This window comes from Rhea pennata, chromosome 9, assembly GCF_028389875.1.
Source record: "Rhea pennata isolate bPtePen1 chromosome 9, bPtePen1.pri, whole genome shotgun sequence".
NCBI lineage: Eukaryota > Metazoa > Chordata > Aves > Rheiformes > Rheidae > Rhea > Rhea pennata.
This window is the reverse complement of record NC_084671.1, coordinates 26,820,309-26,835,428: the sequence shown is the minus strand read 5'-3', so window position 1 is coordinate 26,835,428 and position 15,120 is coordinate 26,820,309. Positions and strand designations below refer to the sequence as shown.

The 15,120-nt window shown below is 38.0% G+C and overlaps 1 protein-coding gene across 2 annotated transcripts in view; it reads right to left on the bottom strand.

Annotated features, from left to right (window-relative positions):
- Positions 1-15,120, bottom strand: part of STAG1 (STAG1 cohesin complex component) — a 178,067-nt gene that overhangs the window by 95,942 nt on the left and 67,005 nt on the right. For both annotated transcript variants that reach the window (XM_062583053.1, XM_062583054.1), the window contains one exon: positions 8,980-9,076. In XM_062583053.1, the coding sequence (XP_062439037.1) occupies positions 8,980-9,076 (97 nt within the window). The remainder of the gene's footprint in view (positions 1-8,979; positions 9,077-15,120) is intronic.

Genomic DNA, 15,120 nt, shown 5'->3' with positions numbered 1-15,120 from the left:
TTTGAATCAACAGACCAGAAACTTGCCATGCACTTATGTACTGCAACAATTCAAATTTTAGTATCACCATCAAACTCACACAACTACATTCAGCTGTTTAGAAAAAGATATTTACTTCCACCAGCAAATATATAATCTCCTACTAAAGTTCTCAATGTATTATAAAATGCTACTTAGCAGCACTGCTATATCCCTCTGAAATGTCCTCACTATACAATAGTATAATTCAAGTCATTTGCATGTTTTTCCATTTCCCTGTATCCATGCAATAGACTTAGTAATCAGCTTTGGTCTCCAGAAATGAAAATTTGTTCCTTTCTTTTAATAGCTGACCAAGCATATTGCTGCCTTTAATACATGATAGTACATTCTCTCTCATACTTCATTTTCTGATTTTCTTAATAAGTTTTGTGTAGAAGTATTTTTCCACATTACTCTGTTCTCCTGTTTAATAGATGCCAGTGCATTTCAGCAGAATGGCTTTCTTTTACAGAAGACACAGTATCTTCCATTTTCCTCTAGGTATCTTATTTTATTCAGTAATTTTAATTCACCTTATTTGGCTCTGCAATATTATTCCCAGTTCTGTCCCCAGAGGCAAATCAAACCTATGTAAAACTCGTGTCTGTCCTCTCCTGAAAGAATAACAGCCTTTAATGAAGACTACATACTTTTGCTGGCAGTTTAATCACTGTATTCTTAAACTGCTCCAAAGTCCAGACGTGTGATTTGAAGAGTTTGTGATTCTTATTTCATTAGTTCTTACTACACGAGTAGGTCAGGCTTTTTTGCTGGCTTGGAGGAGGGGCAGGGGAGGACTGGTTTATGATACAGAAACATTTGGTCGAGAATTATGCAAGACGGCAAGCTGGATAATCCGAGTTCCTCATACCAAAAGTTTCTCAACTGAATCTCTAAAATAAGTCTAATTTTTGAGCTGCAGCTTCTGATTTATAAATTAACAACCTTTCAGTCTCAGCTATCTCTGAAAGTATTTCCAGGCCCTTTTTCCACAATCACACTTTCCTACATCATGACAGCTTATAAGTTAGCTAAAAACGCCAATATCACAGGTTCAATCCCCGTATGGGCCACTTGTTTGAGGGTTGGACTAGATGATCTCCAGAGGTCCCTTCCAACCTTACCGATTCTACGATTCTGAGCCTCACAAAGTTATCCCAAACACCTACTTTACTAATGATGAAATGAACAGAATACCTGCTAGTGACTGCAGTAAATCTCAACACTGTATTTAAGGGTATTTCAAAAGACGATGTTACAGCTTTGTAGCAGTTAACTTTGTTTCCACAGCAGATGATGCCTGGGAAACTCAGCAGATGCCTCCTGAGGAGCACACTTTCTAATTAGTCAAAGGTGTTTTAACTTCTTAACTCCTAGGAGTTCACCTCTCTATGAAATCAGGCAGTTTCAAACTGCGATACCCAGGACCCAACGCTGCTGATGGAGGGTACAAATTTCACTCGTTGTAAGCTGACATTTAAGCCAATGGTGGTCAACTGAAAGAAGTGTCGAGCGTTTCTACTGCTGTGCCCGCTTCTCAGCTGATAAGCTGAGAAGAACCAAGTTTAGCTTTGTTAGAGGTTCTCAGCTCCTTATTTGGATAAGGATACAAAAGCAGGGAGCGTTGGCAAGGCAACTCTTCACCTGAAAGATTCTGTAGTACTTTTGTACAACTACTTTTCCATCCCTCAAAGTGCGCAGAAAACTGCCATCTTTCTTGCCTAATGCAAATAAAGAAAAGGAGACAATGTGGAGGTAAAGGCCATTAACATCAGTCTTCTCTGTAACGAATTTGACCCTGACAGTGCAATAAGATGTAATAACTTGTAGTTAAAAGGAGACAAGTAATATAATCAAAGTGATATAAACATGAAATACAAGATAGCAATATTGGAAAGAAAGTAGGATTAGATCTGCTTCTTTAGGAGTCTGCTACTTATTCTTTCAAATTTTTATGTACCTTCTTTGACGTTCCAGCTGCTCCTTTTCTTTCTTTGTGCAGAAACAAGGTTGTTTCATCAGGCTCTAGACTTGTTTAAATAATCCTCACCTTTTCCTTTGCAAAAGCAATTATTAAAGTGTATACTAGCACTACAGGTAAAGTACATCTATAGTTTCCTTAACAAAAGGGAAAGGATCATCATTATAGTGTTTCCTTAGAGAACAAATCATTTTTGGAATTTAGGTCCCATCTAGACTGAAAACAGTCTGACTCAACCTTCAGCACAGTTTGTATCTTTAGAAAGACAAAAGACACAAAGACGCTCACTATTTGTAATCTTGCAAGAAATTGCTAAGCTCTATTTGTATTTGATTAGTTCTTATAGTTAGTCCCTATCTAGAGCCAATATAAAGACATAAACCCAAATAAAGTCATAATTTGCTAGAAAGTTAGTGAGCAGTGCTGCCAAAAAAAAAAAAAAAAAAACACTATCCAATATTTTTTCTTACCCGTTTAGTACAGATGACAAACTCAGAATACAGAAAACAAGCCAAAAATAAAAATCAAATGATCTGAATCTGGCTCGTAAGACAGAAACTACTCCGAACCATTAATGTGAAGAGCTTTTTGCTGGTCTTCTCTTAAAAAAAAAAAAAAAAAAAAAAAAAAAAAAAAAAAAAAAAAAAAAAAAAAAAAAAAAAAGCAGTAGCATTAAAGCATCATCACTAACCCTACAGCCTTCTCAAATAGTAACTTTGCAGTCATGTAACTAGTCCAGTTTGATATCAACATGTACAAAATTAAATGAAGCAGAAAATAATAATATTTAAATGCCTTACACATTTTTTCTCCGATGAGCAGTGTTAAAAATAATTTTACTAGCTGTGAATTTACTAAGTAGTCCATAGGACTAGAAAGCAGAATTTATTCTGCAGAAATAAGGAGGGCTTTCATTTTCAGCAGTGATTTGAACATATTATATAGAACTCACAGGGCAGAACATGCTCTTAAGACCATAATCTCAAAAGTGATTTGTCTTTCTTCACATTGTACTTTCGATTGCTCTAAAACATTCCAGCATCATAACTTTTCTCAATTAATTGAATACATTTATTTTAAATTATTTGAAAGTCCAAGTTAATTTACATTCATAAATTCATTCATAACTGATCTTGAAACAGCTTATCTGTGATCTGCTGCCATACCGGATATATGAATCATTCAATATATTCAGGTATAAAATAATTTAAAAATCGCATAGTTCAAATTACTATCAGTCTCGATACAAATTCATACGGTGAAATCTGGGACTGATAACAAGTCAAGTGAGCAGCTATTGCATTCAGAGATTTTAAAGCCACAGAGCAATGTGCTGCACAGTCAGGAGAGTTTTGCAATTCTTCCCACTGCTTTCTGAGAGCACCAGGATGCTCCTTTTGGAAAGACAGGCCATCGTACCCAGATCGTTATAAACCATAATGTTCGATTTCAAAACATGTTCACTTCCAGATCTGAATTCTTTTACTTCTTTCTCAAAGCTTTCCATCTCCAGAACATGTAGAGAGCTGCAAAACTTAAATAAAAACAATCTTGAGCTTTGAAACAATTTTTCCCATTGCCAGAGTTTGGAAGAGCTAAAGACTAGAAAAAAGTAAGGAAGAAACATGAGAAGAAAAGTACCAGTATCATTCAGCTGCAAACAGGGAGAAATATTAAAAACCTTCTTTTGATTCGAAAATCATCCACACTACAAAAATAAAGCTTGAAGTTTCAGGAACTGAAAGGTATGTACCTTTTCACCAAAAAAGAAAAAGGTTTTCATATAACCATGTTACTTGTCAAGGTTCTGATAGAACATTTTAACCTCATCTATCTTCACTTAAAGAACTGAACTTCTGCAACATTTAATGCATCTGCAGTAATCTTGTTTATCTTCCACACAACCCCATTTATAATTTGCATCTCATTTTCACTTTGAATTCTACAAGCTTTTGCTTCAATGTAAACATACTCTAAAAAGCATCTCAAGGCTCAGAATCAAGGAATACAAAGTTCAGATCTGCTTTATCTGCACTGTGCATGAAAATAAAATTAAAATTAGGTCATTTCCACCTTTCAAGCTTGCTTTTCCATTTTTGAATGTGGTTAACAGTATGTTTTTAACTGCTGCGTATAGGTTTGGGGGGGGTTATGTATTTCTGTATATTATGTATACAAAACATCATATAAATCCTTGACATTTCTGTGACTTGAATCATGCATAATTAAGCATCAAGTTTTCATTTTTTAACATGTTAGTCCTTTTTTTGCAACTTCTCCCCCATATTCACACAGTAGAAAAGGTTTTTCTTGAGAAAATTGTGAGAACACATATTTTATGCCCCTAATAAAATGCAGGCTCCAATGTAATAAACAATGAATTTTCTAATTTGCTCTAAATATTGAATATATTTCTAATATTGATTTCTTAATAACAAATGACAAACTGCAGAAGTAAAGCTTTTTAACATATACCAAAACCAGCTGCAATTTTCACGAAAAATCCACAGTTCCTTATGAAAGAACTATTTGTAGGGAATTATGTTGATCAAATATTCCTCTTTCCATCCTCAATAACATCCATCCATAGAGTCATATTATACCATCTATCCTGAAACAAAATGACGTGCAAATAACTAACTAGCAAAAGATTAATTCTTTAAACCAAAATATTACTTTGCAAATAAAGTTATTAAACCATTAAAACATTATTCAAAGTAAGTAACACTATTCCCTGGCTAATCAGCACTCTGAAATCCCATTCGACAACAAAGAAAAAAAACGGCTGTGTTGTTCAGGCCTTTTGCCAGACTATGGAACAGCCACTCAACAGTGGTTTTTTCCTGTTTTTAGCCTTCAACTTCCTCCGGCAAAAGGGAAATTCATTAGCTTGCCCTTAATTAAGAGGATAGATCATTAATAAAAATCAAAACGGACCACGCATAGCTCATAAACCCCGCACTTGCTGATTCAGTTTATAGTAGAATTTGCAGAGGATCTTAGAGAACATGTGAAGAAGAGTCGGGCGGTCGAGGCTCAAGCTGGACGAGATGATGAACCCCAAGCGTGTGATTCACAAGGAAAACGTCCATAAAGAAGCCCTGCTTTAAGTACTGTACAAAAGAAGCTCAGGTACAGCACAGAGTTTCCTGCTTACATGCAACCCAAGCCAGCAAGCGAGGGGTGCACACGGCCCTGGCAAAGTTTGTCCATAAATGTGTGATTCCAGCCAACAAGAGCAACAGCTCAAGAGCTGAAGAGAAGATTTTGAGGGGGAAAACGAGACATGAGAAACCTCATACACTAGAAATCCATCTGCTTCTTTGACCAATGCTTCTCCTCCTGCAGGCAACCTCTCCCGCTGCCACCGGGACGCTCCTCCTGGACCCGGGCGCTCCGGCCTTTCGGTGTTCAAAATCCTGAATAGCGATTGGCAACTCCTCTGCAAAGGCGGAGGATTCCTGCGCATGCCCTGCTACGGACCAGGCTGCGGGATGGCAACGGGAGCGCAGCAGTGCGCAGGCACTTCCTTGTCCTGGCCAAGCAACAGCTACTTGTAAAATCAGTTTAGCCTTACTGTAGCCTAAATGCAAAAAGTTCCCTGTTATCTGAAAATGCAACCCCCTGATTTTAGTTCCTGGCAGACAAGTAAGGAGGCAATTACAACATCTGCTTTCTGGATTGTGAATATAGAACACAATAAATTACTAACAAAGAAGCCTCACTTTTTTCTGGGATTGAAAACAGCATTTAGGTGCTCTTCTTCCAAGAATTGTTCTCATGCTGCACCCCAAGTCAGTCATTTTTCTAGGGTGCTACCTAATACAAGAGCCTCCCTTCAGAAGGGGGAATGCATTTTAAAAGGCCAGGAAATAAGTTGCTGAACTTATTAGTCCTTATTAACCATTTTTCAGCCATAGAAATACCATAGCACATCATGGAAAAAGACTATATAGACTTGTGACAGACTTTTGCTGCTGTTCTCAGGAAAAAAAATACAGCAAAATAAAGGCAAAGGCAAATCTCTTCAATAAATTATTCTCACTTCTTTGTATTTAACATCAGGAAAGATAACGTGGACAAAACAAGCAGACAAACTAGCAGAAAGATGGCGTAAAAGGTGATTTTATCCTAGTATGAATCCAATTCTTGACTTGAGATGCTTTTGGTAGCTCAAGTAGGATAAACTTTGTATTTTTATCATATGATCCTTTGAATCCCTAGAAAGCTTATCAAAGTCATGCTAAAAATAAATCTATTGTGTTCTAATAGATATCAATGTGTAAACCAGTATACATTAAAAAAAGTAATTGATTAAACAACTATTCAGAAGAGTTGACAAAGGACAGAGATACTTGAATACTTGGTTAATATTTATTCAGCTTTAAATCTCACAGATCTGTAAGTTAGCCTGAAAAAATACATTAATTTTACAATTTTTAATAATTTATATAACATGCCTGCTGATTCGTATTTACAAGAGATCACTTTTCAGCTCAGAAAAATCTCTACATGAAACTGGAGGATGCTAAGAGCTTCATTCAAGTATATGTGTTGCCCAAGAGATTGTGATGAATATATAAAATCAATGTTTCTCTAAACAGAAAGCTTTTTTTGTTAGGATCAATACTATAGCTAAATAAAACTAAAACTGTAACTATTAAGTTTGTTTCCTAAATGGTTTCTAACTGAGGTTAGAAAACATGCACACACTCTTCACCTGTTTAATAACTTAGAAAGAAATGTCAAATCAAGTGTATTTTATATATAGTTAGATACCAAATACTTCTAAAAGAGGAGATTTATTAAACCTACTGTGGCTCTGAAAGTTCCCTGAAGAACCTCCTCACAAGTTAGCTGTTGCTCCCTGCTCTTTTTCCCCCCACCGCAGCTAATGATCACAAAGTTATATATACTAGTGGTAAGCACCTAGTTCCAGCATTGTGAAAGAAGGCTGAAGAATTCAAAATCAATTACAGTGGAGCAAATGGAAAACCGGAATTTTAAGGAAGATAATGCCATGAGGAAATGTTATTTATCAGGAATGGAAAGAAATAAGAATATCAAGAAGATCTTTTAAAAGGAAAAAAGCTGCCATATAATGGACCATATATTCTTCCCATGAAAAAGAAATTTAGGTCTTGTCCTCACAAAACATGGAAAATCCCCAGATTTCCATACCTCATTTTCACTAGGATACCTTATGATGCATTTTACTCTACATACTACCAGTGAAGCACACTCTCTTCTGATAAGATTTTTATCATTTCTAGAAAACAGGCACAAAATGGGAAAGAGAAGAACTGCATCCCTGCTGCAAAAACTCAACACAAGATACACTACAAACTCTGGGGAAAATGCCATTTTTACACCTTTTTCTATCTTTGCTGCTTGGGAGCAGAAGGTCACTACAGCAGTCTCAGCACAGAGATCCCTGTGGGTACAAGTAGAGCACTGAAAACGGACAGAAAGTCACCATAAGAAAAAACTAAATGACAGCAGCCACTTGAAGCACTGCCGCTTCCCCGTCAATAAAGGAAAGCCTTCCCGGGAAGCAACTGCTCCAGCAGCATATGGTTGGCAGTGGGCATTCAGCCTGCATCGATCATTGACAAGAGGCTTACAAAAATATGAATCTTTGGCGATTGTAAGAGCGTTGCTTTCTCTAACAAGCAGAAAGAAAAGGAGGTAGAAATTAGAGGAGAGCAGCAGGGAAAAGGATGTATTTAAGACATGCCCCCACCAAGAACCTGCATCAGCAAGAATATAAACAGATGTCCACTGATTCCTTCGGTTTAATACAGCCCAAATTCTTAAAAGGAAGATCTTATTTATGCACTTTTAGGTGAGTGCTTAAAAAAGAAAATAGAATAAAACTACTTTTGCAGAAGGTACCAAACTAGCCCAAAAAATACTTCAGGAACCTGTGTGAACAGTACAGGCTGACATAGGGCAGGTATCTAAACCCTTAGCCTGAGCCCCTGCACAGAATGCTTCCACTTCTTCAGTCCTTCCTATCATCCATAACATAAGCTTTTTACCTTATGCTACAAAAAAGGTTTGCTGAAGATGCTCAGAGCTCGCATTTCCTTTTCTCTGACACTTTTAACTGAACCTGTGACTTCTCGTATTTAAGAAGAAAGAAAAAGGAACTTCGACTTGGATTGTTTGATTGTCTAAAGGTACGTGCCCAAGTCAGTTATAAAATGAAGAAAAGCATTTCTGAATTGTGGATTATTTTTGATTCTACTAAGGGCCAATTATAGGAAGCATCAGAGAACACTAAATAGTATGGGGTGAGAAAGACAGTAGAGCTCTGGCTTTTTTGATTTTCAACACTGAGTTAAAAACCAGAAGACAGACACATGTGGAAAATTCATTAAAACAGAATGCTAGAAAGACTACCCCATGCATGGTAATGAGAGTGCTAAAATAGGGTAAAAAAGGTTGGCCCCTTGCTGCTGACTTGATAAAGTACTACAGAGAAAGAAACAAGTTTTGTGTTTCATCCAAAAGAAATCTTCTTACTAATCTGAAGGCAACTGAATCTTGACTCCTTCCTCTTCAGTTTACAAAACCTCATTTTCCTAGAGAGAAAGAAAAAACAGCAAAGTTAAATTACAGCTACACCTTCTACTTCTTGTAATAAAAGAATTGGGGGAAAAAAGGAGAAAGGGAAAGATGTGCTTACCTTAATTAATACATCTTTGTCTCCTTTTGCTGATGAGAAGAATATCTCTGCAAGGATTTGTACACTTTAGGATGATGATAGGGAAGTGAGCAAAAGTGAAGGCAGGCCCTTGACAAACAAGCTTTAAATAAAATTATCCCCAAACACACACAGTGTTTCTATACAAACCATGCATACAAGGAGCACCAAGTCATGTGTCTCCCACATCTTTACCAGCATTTGCACTAATACACTTTTGTATGACCGTCAGATTTATTCTATACAACTTGTTTCCAACATTCTGTACCTCGACATCCTGAACACTGGATAAAGAAGTTGATTAAATCCAGAAGTGCTATGTCCCTGTCTTGCTTATATGATTCAATCCAGTCGTCCACCACAGACTGTCAAGAAAAAAAGAATACTTATCAGATACTCTTTAAAAGTGTTTTATTAAAGGCAAATGATTTATTCTTTTCAAAATATAATTTTATAACTGAATATTTATTTTGCACAATTATCTGTGTGTACAAATTCAGAAATCTATATACCTTCTCTCAGGGTGGAGACAGAACAAATACTGTTAGAGAACAGAATCATATGCACTGTATTCTGGTATCATAATTGTAGAAACTGAGGTTCAAAGGCAAATTATTGTAATCTCTCAGAACGCTACTATATTCAGTTTCACAATTGTGTCAAAAAAAAAAAAGGTGTGATTCCTTACAGATTTACCAACATTTTTCCCAGAAAACTGACAGGTAGGATATCTCTTTGGGATAAGAGCTGTATTTCCACTGCATGGTGAACTTCTCAATATTTATAAAGGTCAACATAGAACGTCAATCATTCACAAACACCACATATAGCTCGAGAAGACCGAACGCAACGAGGAGTATTCTGTAAATGATACAGGGTTTGGTCCTTCTTACAGCAGCTGAGGCAATAAGCCACCTGACTCACAGTTTCAAACCACACTCACAACCCTAGGCAGCCAGGAGATATTTTTCTAATCACCGATGTGCAGGTGCAGCATGTTGCCGGTCGTTACTCTGCGCAATGGGAGGGCCCCGAAAGCGCACAGGTGGCGAGAGGGTTTGTCACCTGCCCTACGTTAACCTCTGGGGACAGAGAATGTGCCTCAAGGCCCTAAATGAGTTTTGTCAGGCCTCCTGGAGGAGCGGCGGCACGGCCGGGAGGGTTGAGGGCAGACGCGCGTCAGCTGAAAGCGGCGCCCAGCCACACAACGGCTGCGTGCCTGCTGCCCGGGCCGACGCGTCCCCTCCTCTCTGGCGAGACAGCTAGGTTTTTAAAACTCCTCATGTACGTAAAATGAAGCACTGAGGACTAATCAGCTATGGAAATACTTAAAAAACGTTCCAGAGAAGCAAAAAAAAAAAAAAAGGGGGGGGGGAAGGGTCCTTTTCCAGCCTGCTCTATGTTCCTTAAGAGTCTGGCTTCTTTTCACATCACTAAAACGCTATAGTATTTAAACTCTCTATTCAGACTTCAGTGCATACCTTGTAAATAGATTATTTTATTTTGGAGAGTTCATATTTACTATGGATTTCAGTAAAATTAATTTTTAAAAATCCTAACCCACCCTAAACTGCCCTCTCAACCTTGCTCAAAGAGAACAAGTAGGAAGGAGCAAATCCAAACAACTCCGGCTCGTAGAGTAATTTTGCTTCTTTCCAAACTGCTGGATGTAAAGACGGGATCCTGAAAAATTCATCTGCTACTTTTAGTTTATTCCAGGGCAAATTCCCCTGAGTGTCTATGGGAAAAGGGAGGAAGCAAGAAGACAGCTGTGTGCATATTAGAGACAACAGCACTCACAGCTCAGGGACTTTCTGGGTATGTGTTTAGGGTTCAACAGACTGTAGTGTCTTTTTCTTTCATGAATTTGCCTGTCTCAACCCATAAAATTTTACAGTCTATCCCACCTTGTCATTTATGCCGTTCCCTGTAGAAGCCAGGGAGATTCCTGTCCCCACTCAAGTCTTCTGCCTGTTGCCTCATTACAACATACCGCTTCTTCAGCTACACCAGTGCAACTGCTTCAGCATATGCCAATGAACCCAGCTGGGTTACAAAAATAGAAGGGGTTGAAGAGATTTGGAGGAAGGTCAAAAAAAAAATTACTTGATTTTTGCAATACTGCCCCAAAACTGTAACATCAGCAGGAGAAAGCTATGGAAACCTGAAGCCCAGCAGCAGGAACCTCTCAAACCAGTTCTACCATATGAAAAGATTAGAACCTGCCAATGTCCACAATTTGATTTTTTTTATTATTATTTCCCCCCTTAAGCACTCATTTTTGGAATCATCCAAGAAGAACTGAAGGGGCAATACTTTACAGTTTGAGGACGGGAGGGAGAGGACATTATCTGCCAAAGAAAGCTTCCAGCTTCTTTTGCTGACTGCTCCAAGTAAGAATCTACCTAGACGGACAAAGCAGCAAGAATACTGACCAGTTCAGCTGATCTACCTTCTGGTTTTTCTTTCTTTCTCTCTCTCTCTCTTTTTTTTTTTTTTTTTTTTTTTTTTTTTTTTGGTCTCCTTTTATAAAAAGGAGCTGTGAAGGACATGCTACGTCCTTGTGCAATAAGGGTCCACTTCAGCCTAGCTACCATAGTACTTGTATTTTCAATCCAGAACCACATGATACGATTCACTGAAAAACAAAGACCAGCACTTGATCATAAGACCTGGAACAAGTGGTGGCTTCTTTAACAGCAGGAGCAGATAAAGAAACCACCAAAAATCAGAGGGAAGATGCTGAATGAGGACAGCAGATGAGGACAACCTGCTACATCATCTGGGGCTAACACATGTTTTACAGAAAGTTTTAACCAAACTTCTTCAGAAAGATTTTTGGATAGGGTCCCTCTCAGCTAACCACAGACGTGTGGCCCAACTCCTCACTCATGCTGGTCACTCCCTTTCTACTCAATATAGTCAACAGATTCAGTGGAGCTGGCAGTGTAATTCATCCGACCAGAACAGGCATCCACTGTAACATGAGACGACCACTACCTAAAAACTTCAGTAATTACACTAACCAGATCTCCACTGACCATCTGGGGAGCCCAGGGTGATAAGCAGACACCCTAACCTGCACGCGTCCGTCCCTAATCACACAAACTGCATCTGCCACTCCCTGAGAATTATTTTCAAAGCAGGACAAGCCAAGTAACGCGCGCCGGTCGGTACGTAACCACCCTACACCGTTCAGCCCCTTGTGCGCATCTGGCATGCTTGTTGGTAAATCTGTTAGAGAGATTACAGGTTTTAGGCAACAGGAGGTAATGAAGCCAGACTACATATGCTACAACAGTTGGAACTTAATCAAACTGTTGACTTTTGATGTAACAGGAAAGAGATATAAAAACTGAAAACATTAGGGTGGGAGTGGGGGAAGAGCTGCATTAGACCTAAAATAGAGACAAATATCAGTTGAAGCAATAAAAAGTAGCAGTAATCCAAAAAAACAGAAAAGGGACAAATTTGAGGACAAATAAATCATACAAGAGGCAAGAGTGTAACAAATGGTGCAACAAGTAATTACTGCCAGAAAAGGAATCATTTTGCATAAACATGAATGAAGGGAAAGACTTCTATAAAAGACAAGGATTTCTAACCAACAGGACACAGGTTCGAGCAGCCCTGCAAAGCTCTCCAGGATGATTCTATGTTGTTCGCAGCTTCCTTCCACTCACCCTCTTTTCAAGAGCTTCTCAAGCATAAGCAGAGACCGAGCAACAAATTACATTAATAATCCTCGCGGCAACAACCTACGTTTGGTCCCTAGTTCATGTAGACACATCCTGTCTCGCCTGCCCCCTTCCCTATTAGATGTCCAAATATAGTACTGATCTCACGGTGAAGGCACATTTGGGCGACAGGAGGAGGGGAGGAGCAGAGAGCTCTCTGGAAACGTGGTAGATGACAGCAGGCTGCATCCACCAGAGCTATCCATCCAGTTGAGAAACTTGTTGGCTGCTTCCAAAAAAAGAAGGCTATGAAAGATGGCAGCCAGGACTAGATGGCATGAATTGTTGCGGTGGTGCTCATCTGCTGCCAGATGTTTTTACCTTCAGATGCAGTAGAGAGCACAGATTTACCATATGGAAATACGCACTGCCATGCTGCGCATGACATAGGCGATAAATTCAGCATTCCTGGGAAGCACTCTTCCTCCGGCCCACGAGGTCGACTCTGCATGCACTGTGTCTCGCCCAGGTGCAGAAACTCCATGCTTTGGGGATTCATCAAATTCAATGCACATGCAGAGTGAAAGGGCTCCCCCGACACCGAGGTTATGAAGTACAATAAATGAGAAATTGCAAGAAAACCTCTTCTGCTTGTCATCTTCCTTAACAAACAGAGGGAGGCAAGGGATACTGTAACTAAACTTTAAGCAAATAAAAAATTATCTAACTCAGTTACAGCAATAAAATGCAAAGATTATGCCAAGAACTCCCACATGACCCCCTCTCACTTGGCACTTTCAGGAAAAAAGAATACACACACACGTATGTATATATATAAAAATATATATGTTTATATAGAGATGTGTGTGATTGTATATGTATATATGTATGTATATCTAAACATACACACATATATACACACACATTTACGTGAGCTGTATCTCTGCCTCAGCATGCCAAGTCCATACAACTTCACACTACTGAAATAAGACTTCAGAATCTAAATAATAATAATAATTAAAAAAGATCTGTAAGCGATTATGGTTCTAATCTTACACGAACGGAGTGAAAAATCAGGATCTTCTGGAAAGAGCTGACGATGTATAGCACAAATATGTAGTCAGTACAAGGATCTTCAAAAGCTTATAGCAGCTTCCAAGAGAATCTCACAAAGCAGCTCTGCAGTGACCCTGTTTTAAGAACTACCATGCAGGACCAGTTTGAAGACAAAATTTAACATGCCAAATAAGCCACCTTATAGTAATAAGAGACTTAAAGAAAGTTAAGCAAGTAACAGAATGGATCTGTAGTCTGAGTAAACAACTTGAACTCAATCATGTAGAGTCTGCAGATATATTGACCTTTGCATCTTCAAGTCTGCTAAAAGATAAATAGGAACATTTTATAGCATTGAAGAGAAGTAACAGCTTGAATTGCCAGTAAAAGCAAAAGTCTGATTCAATGAATGAAATAATGAAACTAGTTATCTTATTACCTCCTGGAGGCTTTTCAGCTATGAATCCATTTCATACTCCTTCAGTGCAAAAACATTACTACACTCAGGAGCATTAAGTGCTGGAAGAACCGGAGGGACTAACTGCAAATGATACTTGTGTAAATTAGCACAGCCTCACTACATATTAATGAAAGTTGATTTCAACAAGCCTATTTCACAATTTAAATTAAGTAATAATTTGGCAGTAGTGCTGCTAACACATAGTGAAAACAAATAATACCACATTCAAAACGTATGTTCAAGTATAAGATCTGAGTCAACTGTAAACCAAGGCAAATCAAGGACAAATAACATTTAAGTAATTTGCCATTTCATACAGCTGATCATGGACATGCTTCATTTACAGTGAATACGACAGAACAAAAAATGACTCTAGGATGCGTTTAAATTAAAAGTGGGGAAAAATACAAAAAGAAGGTAGTATAGTTTATATTGATATCTTCTGCCAAAAAGCAAAATTATTCAAATGAAATTTGAAACTTATTAAAACAAAAAAAGACACAGTGAAATTACAAGTTTCAGTTAACTGCATAAAAGAGCAGCCTGAAGAGAAGATAAAAGCTAGAAAGCATGCTTTAACAGGCTGTGACAAGGACTTAGGAGTACACTGAAAATAAAAGCACAGGGAAAGAAATGAAAGTAGAAAGAGATGTGCAATACTCAAAGTTTTTCAAGTGAATCCATGCAGTTTTTGAAAAAAATGAATAGAAGTCTTTTGAGGTCAAATTTTGTGAAGAACAAAGTAATTATACAGACAGCTCCTGGGGAGAAGGTAGTTCCTAACATCCAGGAGGACGTACAATTTAAGATTGCACTTCACCATGACTGCTTGGCTGCCTTCCAAATTGCAGACAAGAAATAATATACACCCAGTGAAAAGCCTAATATAAAGTTATTAAAAAAAGAACTGTAGATTGGAAAGCTGCAATTTATCCTTTTTACTGTAAGGATGGTCATTTCAGATTTTGTAATAGTTCACCCTTTGCTATCACCTAGCCAGCATTTTCTGAAACAGTAAAGTGATTCTATTTTTATCTTACTTTAATGAAACTGTACCTGTTTCTTGTGTTTTTTCTCACAAGCAAAAATGCAGAAGTCTGCTTTACACAGTTTCTACCTATATAACTTCTTTCCTGAAGCAGAGAGAGAGAATGAATAAAATTCTAAAAACATTTATTCCCAATGAACTATAGGATCTACACACTCCATATACAGA